The 13003-nt window shown below is 42.1% G+C and overlaps 5 protein-coding genes across 5 annotated transcripts; 3 read left to right on the forward strand and 2 right to left on the reverse strand.

Annotated features, from left to right (window-relative positions):
- The first annotated feature begins 1388 nt into the window (after positions 1–1388).
- EAF02_001803 (uncharacterized protein) lies at positions 1389–5773 on the forward strand. The gene is made up of 9 exons (XM_038897851.1): positions 1389–2149; positions 2201–2740; positions 2797–3067; positions 3126–3366; positions 3417–3814; positions 3868–4216; positions 4269–4888; positions 4965–5282; positions 5354–5773. The coding sequence occupies exons 1-9, from the start codon at positions 1879–1881 to the stop codon at positions 5652–5654; spliced, it is 3309 nt and encodes a 1102-aa protein (XP_038762826.1). The 5' UTR covers positions 1389–1878; the 3' UTR covers positions 5655–5773.
- A 901-nt stretch (positions 5774–6674) lies between these two features.
- Positions 6675–7455, reverse strand: EAF02_001804 (uncharacterized protein; the record flags this gene model as incomplete). Its single annotated transcript, XM_038897852.1, has 3 exons — positions 6675–6960; positions 7047–7151; positions 7214–7455. The coding sequence occupies 3 exons, from the start codon at positions 7453–7455 to the stop codon at positions 6675–6677; spliced, it is 633 nt and encodes a 210-aa protein (XP_038762827.1).
- An 850-nt stretch (positions 7456–8305) lies between these two features.
- Positions 8306–8901, forward strand: EAF02_001805 (uncharacterized protein; the record flags this gene model as incomplete). Its single annotated transcript, XM_038897853.1, has 3 exons — positions 8306–8383; positions 8440–8801; positions 8826–8901. The coding sequence occupies 3 exons, from the start codon at positions 8306–8308 to the stop codon at positions 8899–8901; spliced, it is 516 nt and encodes a 171-aa protein (XP_038762828.1).
- A 1224-nt stretch (positions 8902–10125) lies between these two features.
- On the reverse strand, positions 10126–11603 carry EAF02_001806 (uncharacterized protein; the record flags this gene model as incomplete). Its single annotated transcript, XM_038897854.1, has 4 exons — positions 10126–10283; positions 10336–10877; positions 10936–11281; positions 11411–11603. 4 exons carry the CDS (start codon positions 11601–11603, stop codon positions 10126–10128), a joined length of 1239 nt encoding a protein of 412 aa, XP_038762829.1.
- Positions 11604–12132: 529 nt separating this feature from the next.
- On the forward strand, positions 12133–12917 carry EAF02_001807 (uncharacterized protein; the record flags this gene model as incomplete). Its single annotated transcript, XM_038897855.1, has 3 exons — positions 12133–12182; positions 12398–12562; positions 12620–12917. 3 exons carry the CDS (start codon positions 12133–12135, stop codon positions 12681–12683), a joined length of 279 nt encoding a protein of 92 aa, XP_038762830.1. The 3' UTR covers positions 12684–12917.
- Positions 12918–13003: the final 86 nt, after the last annotated feature.

The raw sequence follows: 13003 nt of genomic DNA on the forward strand, positions 1-13003 counted from the left end.
TTTGGATGGGAGATGGGAGAGGGAAGAGGAAAGAGGAACTTGCGAGGAAATGGGGGTAGAAGCGATGGATGTTGCGGTGGCTGGATATGAGGAGGGAGAAGAAGGTGGTGAAGAATTCGAGGGGTAGGGAGGGCATGAGGGAGTTGGTGAGTGTGATAGGCTGATGGGGTGTGTGAGGTGAGAGAGTGAGTGTATGATAGGTGGATGGGGGTAAGAGGTGACTTGGATGAAATCGTAGAGAGTGAAAGTGTCAGACAGGTTGGGGAAATGATATTGAATGGCTGAATGCTGGTCTGGTGGTCATCGATGATGGGACATATTCTCAGAAGTCCACTGGGTTATATATGTATATGTGTTTGAGAATATTAACTCGGTAGAAGGATTTCTGCTATAACACCACAACCGCTGTGGTTATACACAGCTCATGCCTTTGTATTGAAAAGGTATATTTGACGAAAGAAAAAAACGACCAGAACGATAGTCCAAGTAAAGCGGTGTCATGACTTGCATTGTAAGGATATTCATCCTTTATTGATGTGTATAAATGGTGCTTCTTGGACAATTTAAACTGAGTAAGTATTAGATACCTAGCTGTAGTATACGTAAAGTTTTTGATAGGTTTGTTCCTGCTGTTGCTTTTTGTATCATACGACATGTAGAATTGTCATGCAGTAGCACATGTATTCTAGTTGGGGAACTCTTTCTACCCCAGATTTAGCTGACAACATGAAGTAAAACGAATACATATTGCATCAAACTAACGTTCCAACTTACGAAAATATTCGCTTGGATCTTCCCCAGGCTTCTGCAGGAGTAACAAACGCCGAGGTTGCACGGATTTCCAGATGCGGAAGGTACAGCAAACAAATTACACTTCCCAACAATACTCAGCAAGATTTGAAGATTCAAGATCTAGGGAGACCTCGAAATCCTTCAAAAAAATGTATGAGGTATTTCATGATAGAAGGAAGAATGAGTTTTTCTTATGTACAATAAAATGAAGTTTTGCACGTTTTGATAATGGGATGTTCGATTAGGACTGGGGGCTTACTTCGGTTAAAATCATTGGTCGGGGAATCTTCCAGGGGATCTTTTTCTTTTCTTCTATGAGGCATTTTCCAACATCCAATGCATATTCCAACAACCGCCAAAAAATTTCATCGATAACTCAAAACTCAAAGGGAAATGAAATTGCGAATTTTAGTAAGGAAGTGGAGTGGCTGAGTCGTTCGCTGAGGTTTGGGAAACTGGGAACTTTACATTAGCAAGTGCAAATTGTAATATTCATAATGTAATGCGACAAACAGCGGGATGTTTGGGAATTCCAATCAGCTTCTGTGCCAGTTCTTCGGTCTCCATACTTCAATGAATCATATGGGTATCAGCCGCTTGTTTGTTGCCTGTGAAAGTATTCAGTTTGTTGTTTTGTGGGGAGTTAGTATGAGCGATTTATCGTGATGTAGTTTATCCATGACGCACAGCAAGATTCTATCAAAAGGCGGGATGCAAATGTGATAGGGGATAATTCCTATTCTGGATGAATTCACTACTTACGTCTAATTTCGAGTATCTTTCTAGCTTAGCTGTCCACGGGTCTGTCAGCTCTTTCGAGGTGAAAACATAGGGTGGGATGAGATGAGACGAAATGGGTTCTTTACGTTTTTCAAACATGCATATATTGATCCCTTCGACTGATAAGTAAGAATGTAAATTCATAAATTTCTTAACTTCTTAGATATCGAGAGAGGTTATCCTATTGTATGCGCTCAGCATCACTCAATCAAGTCACCTTCCTCATTCTCAGCTTCTCATCGATTATCCGCGCATCAAACGATTTCTAGCACATACAACCCCTTAAGTGGTGGTTACTTGACGAAGATGTTAGAAGATGGAGAAAAAGAGCAATTCCATCGCCGTATCCATTACGCTGATGTGGAATCTGGAGTCAAAGTCTCATCACCTCTAGAGCGCAGCAATTCTAGAGTCTCTACCGATCATGATAGTTTGAGTATTCGACCTCATAGGCGTTCATCAATCGAGTTATCATCGGCACTTCCTATCCAATACAGAACGGTCTCATTCCAAATCTCAGGATCCCAAGAAAAGAATGCAGCGGAAGTACAACTCGCTAAAAAGTCGGCAGCGAAGGGTTTGTGTTATCATGCTTGAGTTTATATCACGATACTGACATTTCTCTAAGCACTTGCTGATCTTGATTGGCATTTAATTACACCAGACGAAGTTCTTAAGCGCCTATCAACATCCACATCCCAAGGTTTGTCGAAAGAACAAGTAAACCGAAGACTATCGCAATATGGAAAGAATGCACCATCACATCCTCCAAATCATCTCTTTCAAACTTGGTTCGGTTACTTCTTCAAAGGCTTTGGATCCATTCTCCTAGTCGGCGCTATTCTCGTTTTCGTCTCCTGGAAACCTCTCGGAGACCCGCCCTTACAAGCAAACCTAGCACTAGCTATCGTTCTCTTGGCCGTCTTTTTCATACAAGCCGCCTTTAATGCTTGGCAAGATTGGTCTTCATCCAGAGTCATGGCTTCAATTACTACTATGTTGCCTGATAATTGTTTGTTATTGAGAGATGGAGCCCGTGTCACTGTCATTGCTAGCGATATTGTTCCTGGAGATGTTCTTTGTATAAAAGCTGGTAATAAGCTTCCTGCTGATGTACGATTCATTGAAATGTCTTCGGATGCAAAGTTTGATCGTTCCATTCTGACTGGTATTTTCCCCAAATGTTTCCACGCTTCCTGATATGATACTGATTGAATAATTCAGGCGAGTCACTTCCGCTTTCTGGAATGGTTGACAATACAGATGAAAATTACTTGGAGACAAAGTGTATCGGACTTCAAGGAACTCATTGTATTTCCGGAAGTGGTATCGGTATCGTTGTTGCTACTGGAGATTCAACAGTCTTTGGAAGGATTGCTCAACTTACCAACACTCCAAAGACTGGTATGACTACTCTTGAGCGCGAAGTCTTTAACTTTGTCCTTGTGATTGTTGCTTTCATGGTAACTATGATTGTGCTTGTTGTAATAATATGGTACGTCTATCACATAAGTCTTGGTACTTGCGGACTCCAAATGCTGATCTGTATATAGGGCAGCATACTTGAGAAAATCATACCCTGATTGGATCAACGTACCAACTCTGATTGTTGATTGCGTTTCTGTCGCCATTGCATTCATTCCTGAGGGTCTACCTATTGCTTTAACGGCATCACTTACGATAACAGCGAATCTAATGCGTAAGAACAAAATTCTTTGCAAGTCATTGAAGACGGTGGAAACTCTAGGAGCAGTCAGTGTCATCTGTTCAGACAAGACAGGTACTTTGACAAAGGTATGCCTGTTTCTCTAACCCTAATCACTACAGAGGCTAATTCTGTTCAGAACAAAATGTTTGTTACAGAATGCTGTATAGGAACACATAGTATGACTCCACAGTCGGCCAAAGATGAGATGACTTCAAGTGGTCGAAACAATACTGCGATCTCTCAGATGAGATTGATTGCTGGACTTTGCAACTCTGGAGAGTTTGACGCCAGTACAATGCACCTACCACTTTCCGATAGAAAGATCAACGGTGATGCTACTGATCAAGCTGTGTTACGATTTTCCGAGTCGCTCGGTCCTGTCTCTGAACTCCGAAACATGTGGCGGAAAACTTTTGAATTGGCTTTCAATAGCAAAAATAAGTTCATGGTACGAACGTTAGCACTCACCGAGCCCGAAGGCCGTTCTTATGCTCTTCCTAGCGAAGAAGCGACAAGTTTTGCATCGGATGATACGTAAGATACCACCATCCAGTGGAAGATCATGACTAACTTTTTGTTTATCATAGTTTACTGACCATCAAAGGTGCACCGGACATCTTGATTGGTAGATGTTCAACGTATACCACCATCGATGGTAATTCGAAAGCTCTTGACGACGATGTACGTAGAAAAATTGACGAAATCAAGAATGGCTGGTCGGCAGAAGGCAGACGTGTCATTTTACTAGCACGAAAGATTGTCAAGAAAGACGAGTTGAAAACAACTCCAGATTCAAGTCGCTTTGAAAAGGAGATATCATCCCATGCACGATCTGGTCTTACATTGGTGGGCATCCTCGGTATTGTGGATCCTCCCCGCGATGAAATACCTTCCGTCGTATCTACATTGAGACGAGCTGGAATCCGATTTTTTATGGTAGGAAACTCATATTCATCTCATTCCATAAAACATACTGACACAATGATAGGTAACTGGAGATTTTGCTTTGACTGCTCAAGCAATTGCTACAGAATGCGGAATCATCACCAATTCCCCAAGCATGGTAAAAGATGTGAATTCCCTATCACGAAATAAACTCGTTTCCGAATCAGCTTCTCAGTCCGAAAATGAAAGCAAAGACCATGCAATCACTCCGCAGATAAGTTCTATTGTTCTAAGCGGACCAGAAATAATCACTCTCAATGACAGTCAATGGGATCAACTATGCAAATACGACGAAATCGTTTTCGCCCGCACAACACCTGAACAAAAGCTACGAATCGTCCGCGAATTTCAAAAACGTGATGAGATTGTTGCAATGACTGGTGACGGGGTTAATGATGCTCCTTCTCTCAAAGCTGCTGATATTGGGATTGCACTTGGAAGCGGTTCGGATATAGCGATTGAAGCTGCAGATATGGTTCTTCTCGAGTCATTTAGTGCAGTTGTTGAGGCAGTCCAATATGGAAGAGTGGTCTTTGATAATTTGAAAAAGACGATCGCATATCTATTGCCTGCGGGATCATTTTCGGAGTTTTGGCCAGTCATGACGAATGTGGCATTTGGGTTACCGCAAATATTGTCTTCGTTTCTGATGATTATTATCTGGTATGTGTATCTCCCTTTCATTGCAGCCCATTTTTTACTCTGTAGAAATGAGTATCAACTAACAATTCACAAAAAGTTGTTTCACCGATTGCGCCGCGGCTACAGTCCTCGCGTACGAAGCCCCTGAAGCAGACGTTCTTCTCCGCAAACCGCGAAATACCAAAACAGACAGACTAGTCGATTGGCAACTTATTCTTCAAGCGTATGGATTTATAGGTGTGATTGAAACGGCATCTTCATTCGCAATGTCGTATTGGTATTTACAGCGGAACGGAATCCCATTCACAGATCTGTGGTTTAAATATGGAAGTTTACCAGAGGGGATCGATCAGGATTATGCGAATGCGAGATTGGCCGAGGCGTCGAGTATTTATTTTGTTAATTTGGTGGTTATGTAGGTTTTCTCTCCTTTCATCCATTATTTTCATTCCCTATTTCCCATATCATGTACTAACATCCTCTCAGGCAATGGTTCAACCTCATGGCTCTGCGCACCCGTCGTCTCAGTATCTTCCAGCATCCTCCAGCTTTCAACAAAGAAACGCAAAATCTGTATATTTTCCCTGCGATCCTGTTCGCATTGGTAATGGCGATTTTCTGGCTCTATATCCCGCAGTTGCAAAGTGTGCTGGGAACGAGTAGTGTTCCGGTGGAACATTTCTTTTTACCAGCGGCGTTTGGAGTGGGCATTTTGATGCTGGATGAGGGGAGGAAGTGGGGGGTTAGGAAATGGCCGGAGAGTTGGATAGGGAGATTGGCTTGGTGATGAGTGGGGTGCTATGAATGGGAAATTTTGGTAACGGGCGGGAATGAGATAATAGTAATTGAAAAGATAGTCTGTCTGTCTTGTGTTATGACGGCTGTTCATTTAGTAATAGGAAATATCTGAACTCGTACTCCTCGATCCTCATCTTCGCATGTAAATTGTAATAGTACAAAATATGAGACTATAATCGGAATTAGCATGGAGTGTCTCTCCAATAGATGAACCGACACATTCTGCCGAATATATATATACCTAGGTATATACGGTAAATTACTCTCATGCCCCTTAGATTCTATTATAGATTTTATTCATTTTGGGCTAGATTCTATGAGAGGAGGCTAGATTTTATAGAAGGAGATTAGATTCTTATGCCCCCTAGATTCTATATAGAATCTAGGGGGCATAAGAGTAAATCACCTCTCAATTTTAGGGTATGAGAGTAATTTGCCGTTGTGTCCGCAAATCTTCTCAAATATCCTTCAAAAAAGCACACACATATCCAACAAATCACCCATATAGTACGATAAAAACATAATAAAACAAAAACCTCGCATTTCATTTGAACAACTACTCTATGAAACTAAGTACTGATAATTATCCGCTCGAAAAGCCCGCGCATAGGCGGATTCTGTTCGATCTGTTATGCGCTAATCCAATTTGATCCAATCCAGAACATGAAGATATGTATATATGTATCCTCTGACCTCTTCTTTGCTAATAAAAATTTGGGCTCAACCCTGTGATGTTGAAAAATGATATAATAGAAACATAGATAGGCAGGTAGGTAGGCACAGGTAGAAAGATATCTTTAAACTCGTATAACCTGACAAGTGCGTAACTCCTAACTCCCCGTTTCGCAATGGATTGCTGAGTCTTATTTTTTTGTAGTTCTTCTTGTCTCTTTTTATAGTTATTATCTCCTCCGCTCCCCTGCTTCCTTGGATAAACCACGCAAATTCCCTAAGCCCCATAACGCATACAAACCCTAAATTTCCCAAACTCCTAACCTCCCCCCTCTCCTCACGGCACATACCCCAAGCGTCTAGTCACCTCCGCCCACGCCCCCAACACTCCCCTTCTCACTCCGCCCATCCCGCGTCTCAAAATCGGTACTCCATAAACCACACCACTCACAACATAAATCATAATTTTCTCCGAAATGACGATGAGGAATGTTAACGCGACAGGAATCATGGATAGGGCTTTTGTTGTTAATTCTGCGATTTCGGTTTTGGATAAGGTGGTGCTGAGACGGAGGAGGTAAAATGCGAGGATGATGAGGAGGAGGATGCAGGTTAGGAATTGTCTGAGGGTTTGGTGTGTTAGAGGGGGAGTGTATGATATGGTATGTACATGTGTGTAGGTGTATAGGAAAGAAAGAGGAATACTTACATATCCCGCAATTCCCTGTATCTACGATTACTCTCTGCATTACGCGAACCCCAACGTCTTACGTGCAGATATTGGAAAAAGAAGAGAGTCCAGAGGAATAGTATTCTGTGATGTATTTTGTTAGCTATATATATATCTAAATATTAAATGAGGAATGGAAAACACACGCCAAGATAAAACACCCACGAGATGTTTCATGCAGAGTGAGGATATCGAATTGCGGAGCTGAGGGACCGGAGATGGAGAGGGCGTAGATGAAGGAGAGGGTTGCGAGGGGTTTACAAGTACGGAGGTGAAGCATGAAGAAGAGGGGCTTGGTAAGGGTGTGGGCGAGATGGCGGGGTTGTTGTCGGGGTGTGGGAGGAGGATGGTGGAGGGGAAGGATTTCGTGGAGGCCAAGGGAGGCCATGGCTGTTTGGGGACTGGTTAGTTGGGTTGATGGGGTGAGAAGGGTTGTGTGTTTAGATACCAGTGTTTTAGACCTTTGAATAGCTTGGCTATCTTATGTTTGGCGGGCGAAGAGTGGTAGTTGAGGCTCAACGGTTTATTCGAAGGGACAGTGAGAGATAGAGAACAAAGTTCTAGTAGAATGAGGTTCTAGTAGAATGAGGTTCTAGTAGAATGAGGTTCTAGTAGAATGAGGTTCTAGTAGAATGAGGTTCTAGTAGAATGCAGTTCCAGTAAAATAAAGTTTTGTTAGATGAGGTTTTGGTGGAATCCGGCAGAACACTCAGCCTTTCGTCTCCAAATTCAGACTCGCATAAACTATCTCGCAACTCATTTGCCCGCAGGTACGAAACATAAATCAAGAAGATATACCCGGTACAGAGATAAAAACTGCATGTATCTTAAATCCAGTGTCGAAAGAAACGGCAAACAATATGTATGGAAGGGAGCGGCAAAATCGACTTATATGCTCCGGAGTCCTGGGAACGCGGGCAAGCACTCTCGAGCTTGGAATAATAATAATAATTGCAATGACTGTAAGTGTAGCACTGCAGAGGTCGTAGTGAGGTGCTACAAAAGCAAGGCAGAATCCTCGTGAACCTATAAGTAGACTCGCGAGCCGATGATCTCTGTGTTTACACAGCCTGAGAGGTGTAACTTGTGAATATATATCTGACCATTTCGCTCTTCCTGTCTGGTGTCCGGTAAAAATAACGGAGTCATATAGTTTCCGAGAAACTTTTCCTTCGATCGCAGGTGAAAAGATCTTCGAAACTGCCTGGTTTCTTTGCGCAAAGATATCTTTTGCTGTCATGAAGTTTTCCGATTTTTTCATCGCGACAGGGTCGCTGATCGTTAGCACTCGCTGTATCATAAGTCAATACCAAGAAGTGAGTTCACAGTACTCTTGTAGACTGCGAAAATCCAAAGCTAAAATTCCCGGTAGTGCTTCGATATATCGAGCCTCTCTCACCTCCTCAAAAACGACACAATACCCGAGATTCCATCCTCCAGCCTCGGCCCAACATCAGAGCTTACAACTGCCATTTTTGTCTGCACATCAATTGGACTGATAGCATGGATTCACGATATTGGGAAACATGAGAAACTGCACGCTCCAATGGTCATTCTTGCCTTCGGTTCATCGGTTTTTCTCTGGATCGAGTTTGCGGCTCCGGTGGAGATTTATCTTTTTGTTATATTCCCCTGGATCTTGTTAGGGGGGCTATTGATTAGCAGAATACATGATGCAGTTTGGAGCAAGAAAGGCCTGCCGGCATCGGAAGAGAAAAGGGGTAGTGGTTGTATGTTTGATTACCTAGTATACTGAAGGCTTGCGGTTCTGTGGAAAATTATCGGTGTAGAATGGTGGCGGATTCGTGCCATCATGCCAGGGCAAAAAGTGTAACTGGCGCGATTTTACTTATTTATCACGTATATTTCTTCAAAGAAAACTCTGGTGGTAATGATGACTTTGGTCCACTGGCATTTTTCGGGAAAGGGGAGAAAGTTTCTATCACATTTCATTTGTTTTATATAGGAGGGAAACTCCAGTCCAATGGGACATACTATTTAGGGACAGGAGATTTTTCCATGTTCCATTTCTTCATCTTCTTCATCTTATATAACCCTTTCTTTTCAATTTGAGGTTGAGTTGTTTGGTCTGTTACTTTTCTTTTCTGGGTTGAAACAATGTAACTATCGGGACAAGAGTCTACCTAGGTAGTTTTTCGTTACTACCTTAACGAAGCTCATCATGTGCGCGGGGAGAATTGATGGCGCAAAATACTCTAGCACAATACGAGTGAAGGGGTTGAGACATAAATTATGCGGCCCGTCAAAGATTGCCTCCCGGAATTGATTTCCAAAAGGCGAGCTAGTGTATTGGATCCGCCTTGAGACCATTCAACATACAATCTCCATTTGAATATCATGTTGAATTGAAGAAACACAAAAGGATTGAAAAGCCATGCTCACGTGCAAGCCGACCAAAAATCCGAACCATCGAATATCTTGCATAAAGAGCCTCATTAATCCGCCTTGCGGGTGTTTGTGGTAGTACAACGACAGCTGCTTCCCCTATTTGCGTATATTTCTGGTGTGGCTTGATTCCAGCACTCGCGATGGAGTAAATTTTAATATGCCAATTTGTATGAGCTGCGGCTATTCAGTTCTTGATGAAAGCAATCCATTCATTCCGCTAGCTTGACAATGTATGCCTAAAAAGCACTTGGCAGATTAGTTTGCCCGCTCGTTTGCTGGCGATACTGCAGGTTTTTCTCGCTGGTTATTGACACCTCGGTAATGATTGTTAAATATTCATTGATACCATCGAAACTATAGATGAAATTGACAAATATCACCATGAAGAAATGAAAGAGAGTATGCTCAACTTCAACAAATTCCTCGAAAGCATACACTGGCATGAACTAAAGATATACGGAGCTGAATTTCAGATCGATCCACAATGTCAACACGTAGATGTATCTTTCGGAATCAATGATTCCCGATATGGAAGCACATGATAATATTTTATTTTACATTCTGCTTCCACTGCTTCGTTGCTTCGCCATATTGTTACACCAATCTACAATTCCAATACAGTCACCAGTTTCGAAACTTTGTAGTCAAATCAATTCTCAAACACCTTCGTCTCAAATTTGACATTGGCGGATTGAAGGCGATTGATGTATTTCTCGCCCAGCATAGATGGAGTATAGATACCACCTGACAATTTGTGATCATCTCGAAGTAATGAAATTGCACCCTGGGCAATCAATAAACCAGTCACTGCATCATATTAGTTACCCGAAAACATCCCAGGCCATGTTATTTCACTTACATCCATAGATTGAACCTTCATAATATTCCCGACAGAAGATTCTCGGAGGATTTGCTTGATCGTTGTCCGGTTTAGCAATAGCTCGGAACTCGACTCGATCAGACTTGGTTTCCTCTTTTGTGGCTCCGTCTCCTGGCTGATAAACATATTTCCTGGCCGTATGTCTGAAAAATGGGATTGACAAGAATAGACCACCAAGAATGAGACCAAAGTGTATTGCTATGCCAGTCAGATAGTTTCTTGCTTTCATATATTCCTCGACCTTGAAATTAGGACCATAGAATTGCTGCTCGCTAGATAACCCCCAACTTCGATGAATGATAGCTAAATCGGTTGACCCTGCAAGAGAAGTGGTGAGAATTCCTAAGTCCGGTACTACTTTGATTCCGGTAAGTTTGGTGATGAGAGATGTAGATGGGCGGACTTTTGGTCCAGGTATTGGGGATAGAGCGTATGGAGTAAAGGCATCTTTGAGTTGCTTAAGGTTGAATACTTCCAGGAGTGTGAAAACTGTTTCTAAGGTTCCTCCGGAAGGTTTGGCTCTAAAAGATATTAGTCCATTGGTTATCCAGATATTCCAATTTAAGTGCTATAGCTTACTTCATCTCGTGTAAAGATACGATAACTTCACCAGTAGGTGCAGATAGTCTTTCCCGGACAGCATCAACAGCACATCGAGTAATCAAATCAGGTAGACCAGATTCAATACCACATTGAGGGATGAGAACAGCGCCACTAGCTTTAGCAGTACTTTCATATTTCTTGATCATCTTAGCCACCCATGGTACTTCTCCGGTGACATCAAAATAATGTGTACCATTTTCCGCACATGCTTTGAAGCAGTGTTCGCCGTGAAGAGCATAAGGGCCAACTGTTGCCAGGATGACCTTTGTCTTTTTAGCCAGTGCACTTAGCTCTGCATCATCTAAGTTACAGATTTCAATAGCTATATTGAGGGAGGTGTTAGTTAAAAACGAGAAAGATGATACCTATGGAATACCTATCCTATCATGTATCGCACGTGATATCAAGGGGTACACAAACTGTTGGAATCGTAATTAAGAATCTTACACACCTGGTTGTACTCTATCCGGATTTAAAGACTTGCATTCAGCTGCAACAGCCTCTAACTTGCTGGCAGAACGACCTGCTAAAGCCCAACGAAGATCTGTAGGCAGATGTGTGGCAACATGTTCCGCTGTAAGTTTTCCTGTGTATCCTGTGGCTCCGAAGATGACCAATTCGTACTCTCTATCTCCTGAAGACATTGTTTTTATATACAAGTGTAGAACGCAAGAGAATTGTGAAATATCACTTGATTATATGTAATTTAATGGACAAGTACGATGTTTTACTATCACATCAACATCCTGTTTCCAGATCAATATTCTTGCCGAGGTTTAACCAGGCTTTGTTCTTTCAATTCTTCGATTTGAAACTTAAAGAGAGCATATCGATCAATTCATAGTAGGGAACGCTCATGATGAGTACAACGGAAGATGTTATAGATAGTATATATAAATGTGACAACATATTAAATCTCACTCTTTGTATACCTATGCTCCATTGTGATTTATAAAGAATATTTCATATATAACAATAAGATTTTACAGCATCTGAAAATGTGATTATATATCATGTGACGGACATCATTCTGAGACTTTCCATTGGGGACTAGCGTAATGGGGCTATTAACCGAATCCCACGACGAATTTGACCAAAATAATTCCCATCAAGCACATTGCGACAAATCTTCAATTTCCTCATCACCGTTCATCAACGCAAAATACCGCCAAGATGACAAAGAGAACCAAGAAGGTCGGAGTCACCGGTAAATACGGTACCAGGTATGCGATTATTCCAGCTCTACAAACTGTACACACCCAAATATCATTGGAAGGAAGAATCTGCGGCTTTTCAACACGCTGTTGAGTTGTGATGGGATCGAGGAACTTTCAATAATGGAGGAGGATCAACAAATCAATACTTGCAGCAGATGGAATCAAAATAGGAAACCAAACGAATCAACAAACAAGTGGCTAATTGCTTTTTCCCCAAATAGATACGGTGCATCCCTCAGAAAGCAAGTCAAGAAGATGGAAATCACTCAACACGCAAGATACGTCTGCACCTTCTGTGGAAAGACCACCGTCAAGAGACACTCCGTTGGTATCTGGGATTGCAAATCATGCAAGAAGACCGTTGCTGGAGGAGCTTACACCGTCACGTATGAGCCCACGATTCGAATTAAGTTATTCCAATTTACTAACATATTCGACAACAGAACCCCCGCCGCCGCTGCTATGAGATCAACTCTCCGCAGATTGAGAGAAATCGCTGAGGTTTAAATGGCTTGGGATGGATGTTTGTTTCTACGGGTTATTTTTTCTGCGGCACGGGATAGATCTCACTTATGATATACAAGGGAAAAGCATCGCGCTGCATGATCGATGCCGATATTCGATGAGACCGGATAAAGAAAAATGAAATCATACCCTGCCTCAATTTATGGTCCACATACAACGATTGCGAATTTGGTGTGAATATGTGAAATTGGGTTCCAGAAGGATTAATCAAGATGTCGATCAACAATGGTCATTAAGCGCCGGAGGCACTTCCAAGATGTTATGCTTACACGTCAAAGTGAAGACGTCGAATGTCCAATGCG

Source organism: Botrytis sinoallii (assembly GCF_014898435.1).
Source record: "Botrytis sinoallii strain Bc 23 chromosome Unknown BSIN_002, whole genome shotgun sequence".
Taxonomy (NCBI): Eukaryota; Fungi; Ascomycota; class Leotiomycetes; order Helotiales; family Sclerotiniaceae; genus Botrytis; species Botrytis sinoallii.

Coding starts and splice junctions, on each gene's coding strand:
- EAF02_001803 (XM_038897851.1), top strand. CDS start 1,879: ATGTTAGAAGATGGAGAAAAAGAGCAATTCCATCGCCGTATCCATTAC. Junction 2,741..2,796: donor TGATCGTTCCATTCTGACTG/GTATTTTCCCCA, acceptor TGAATAATTCAG/GCGAGTCACTTCCGCTTTCT. Junction 3,815..3,867: donor AGTTTTGCATCGGATGATAC/GTAAGATACCAC, acceptor TGTTTATCATAG/TTTACTGACCATCAAAGGTG.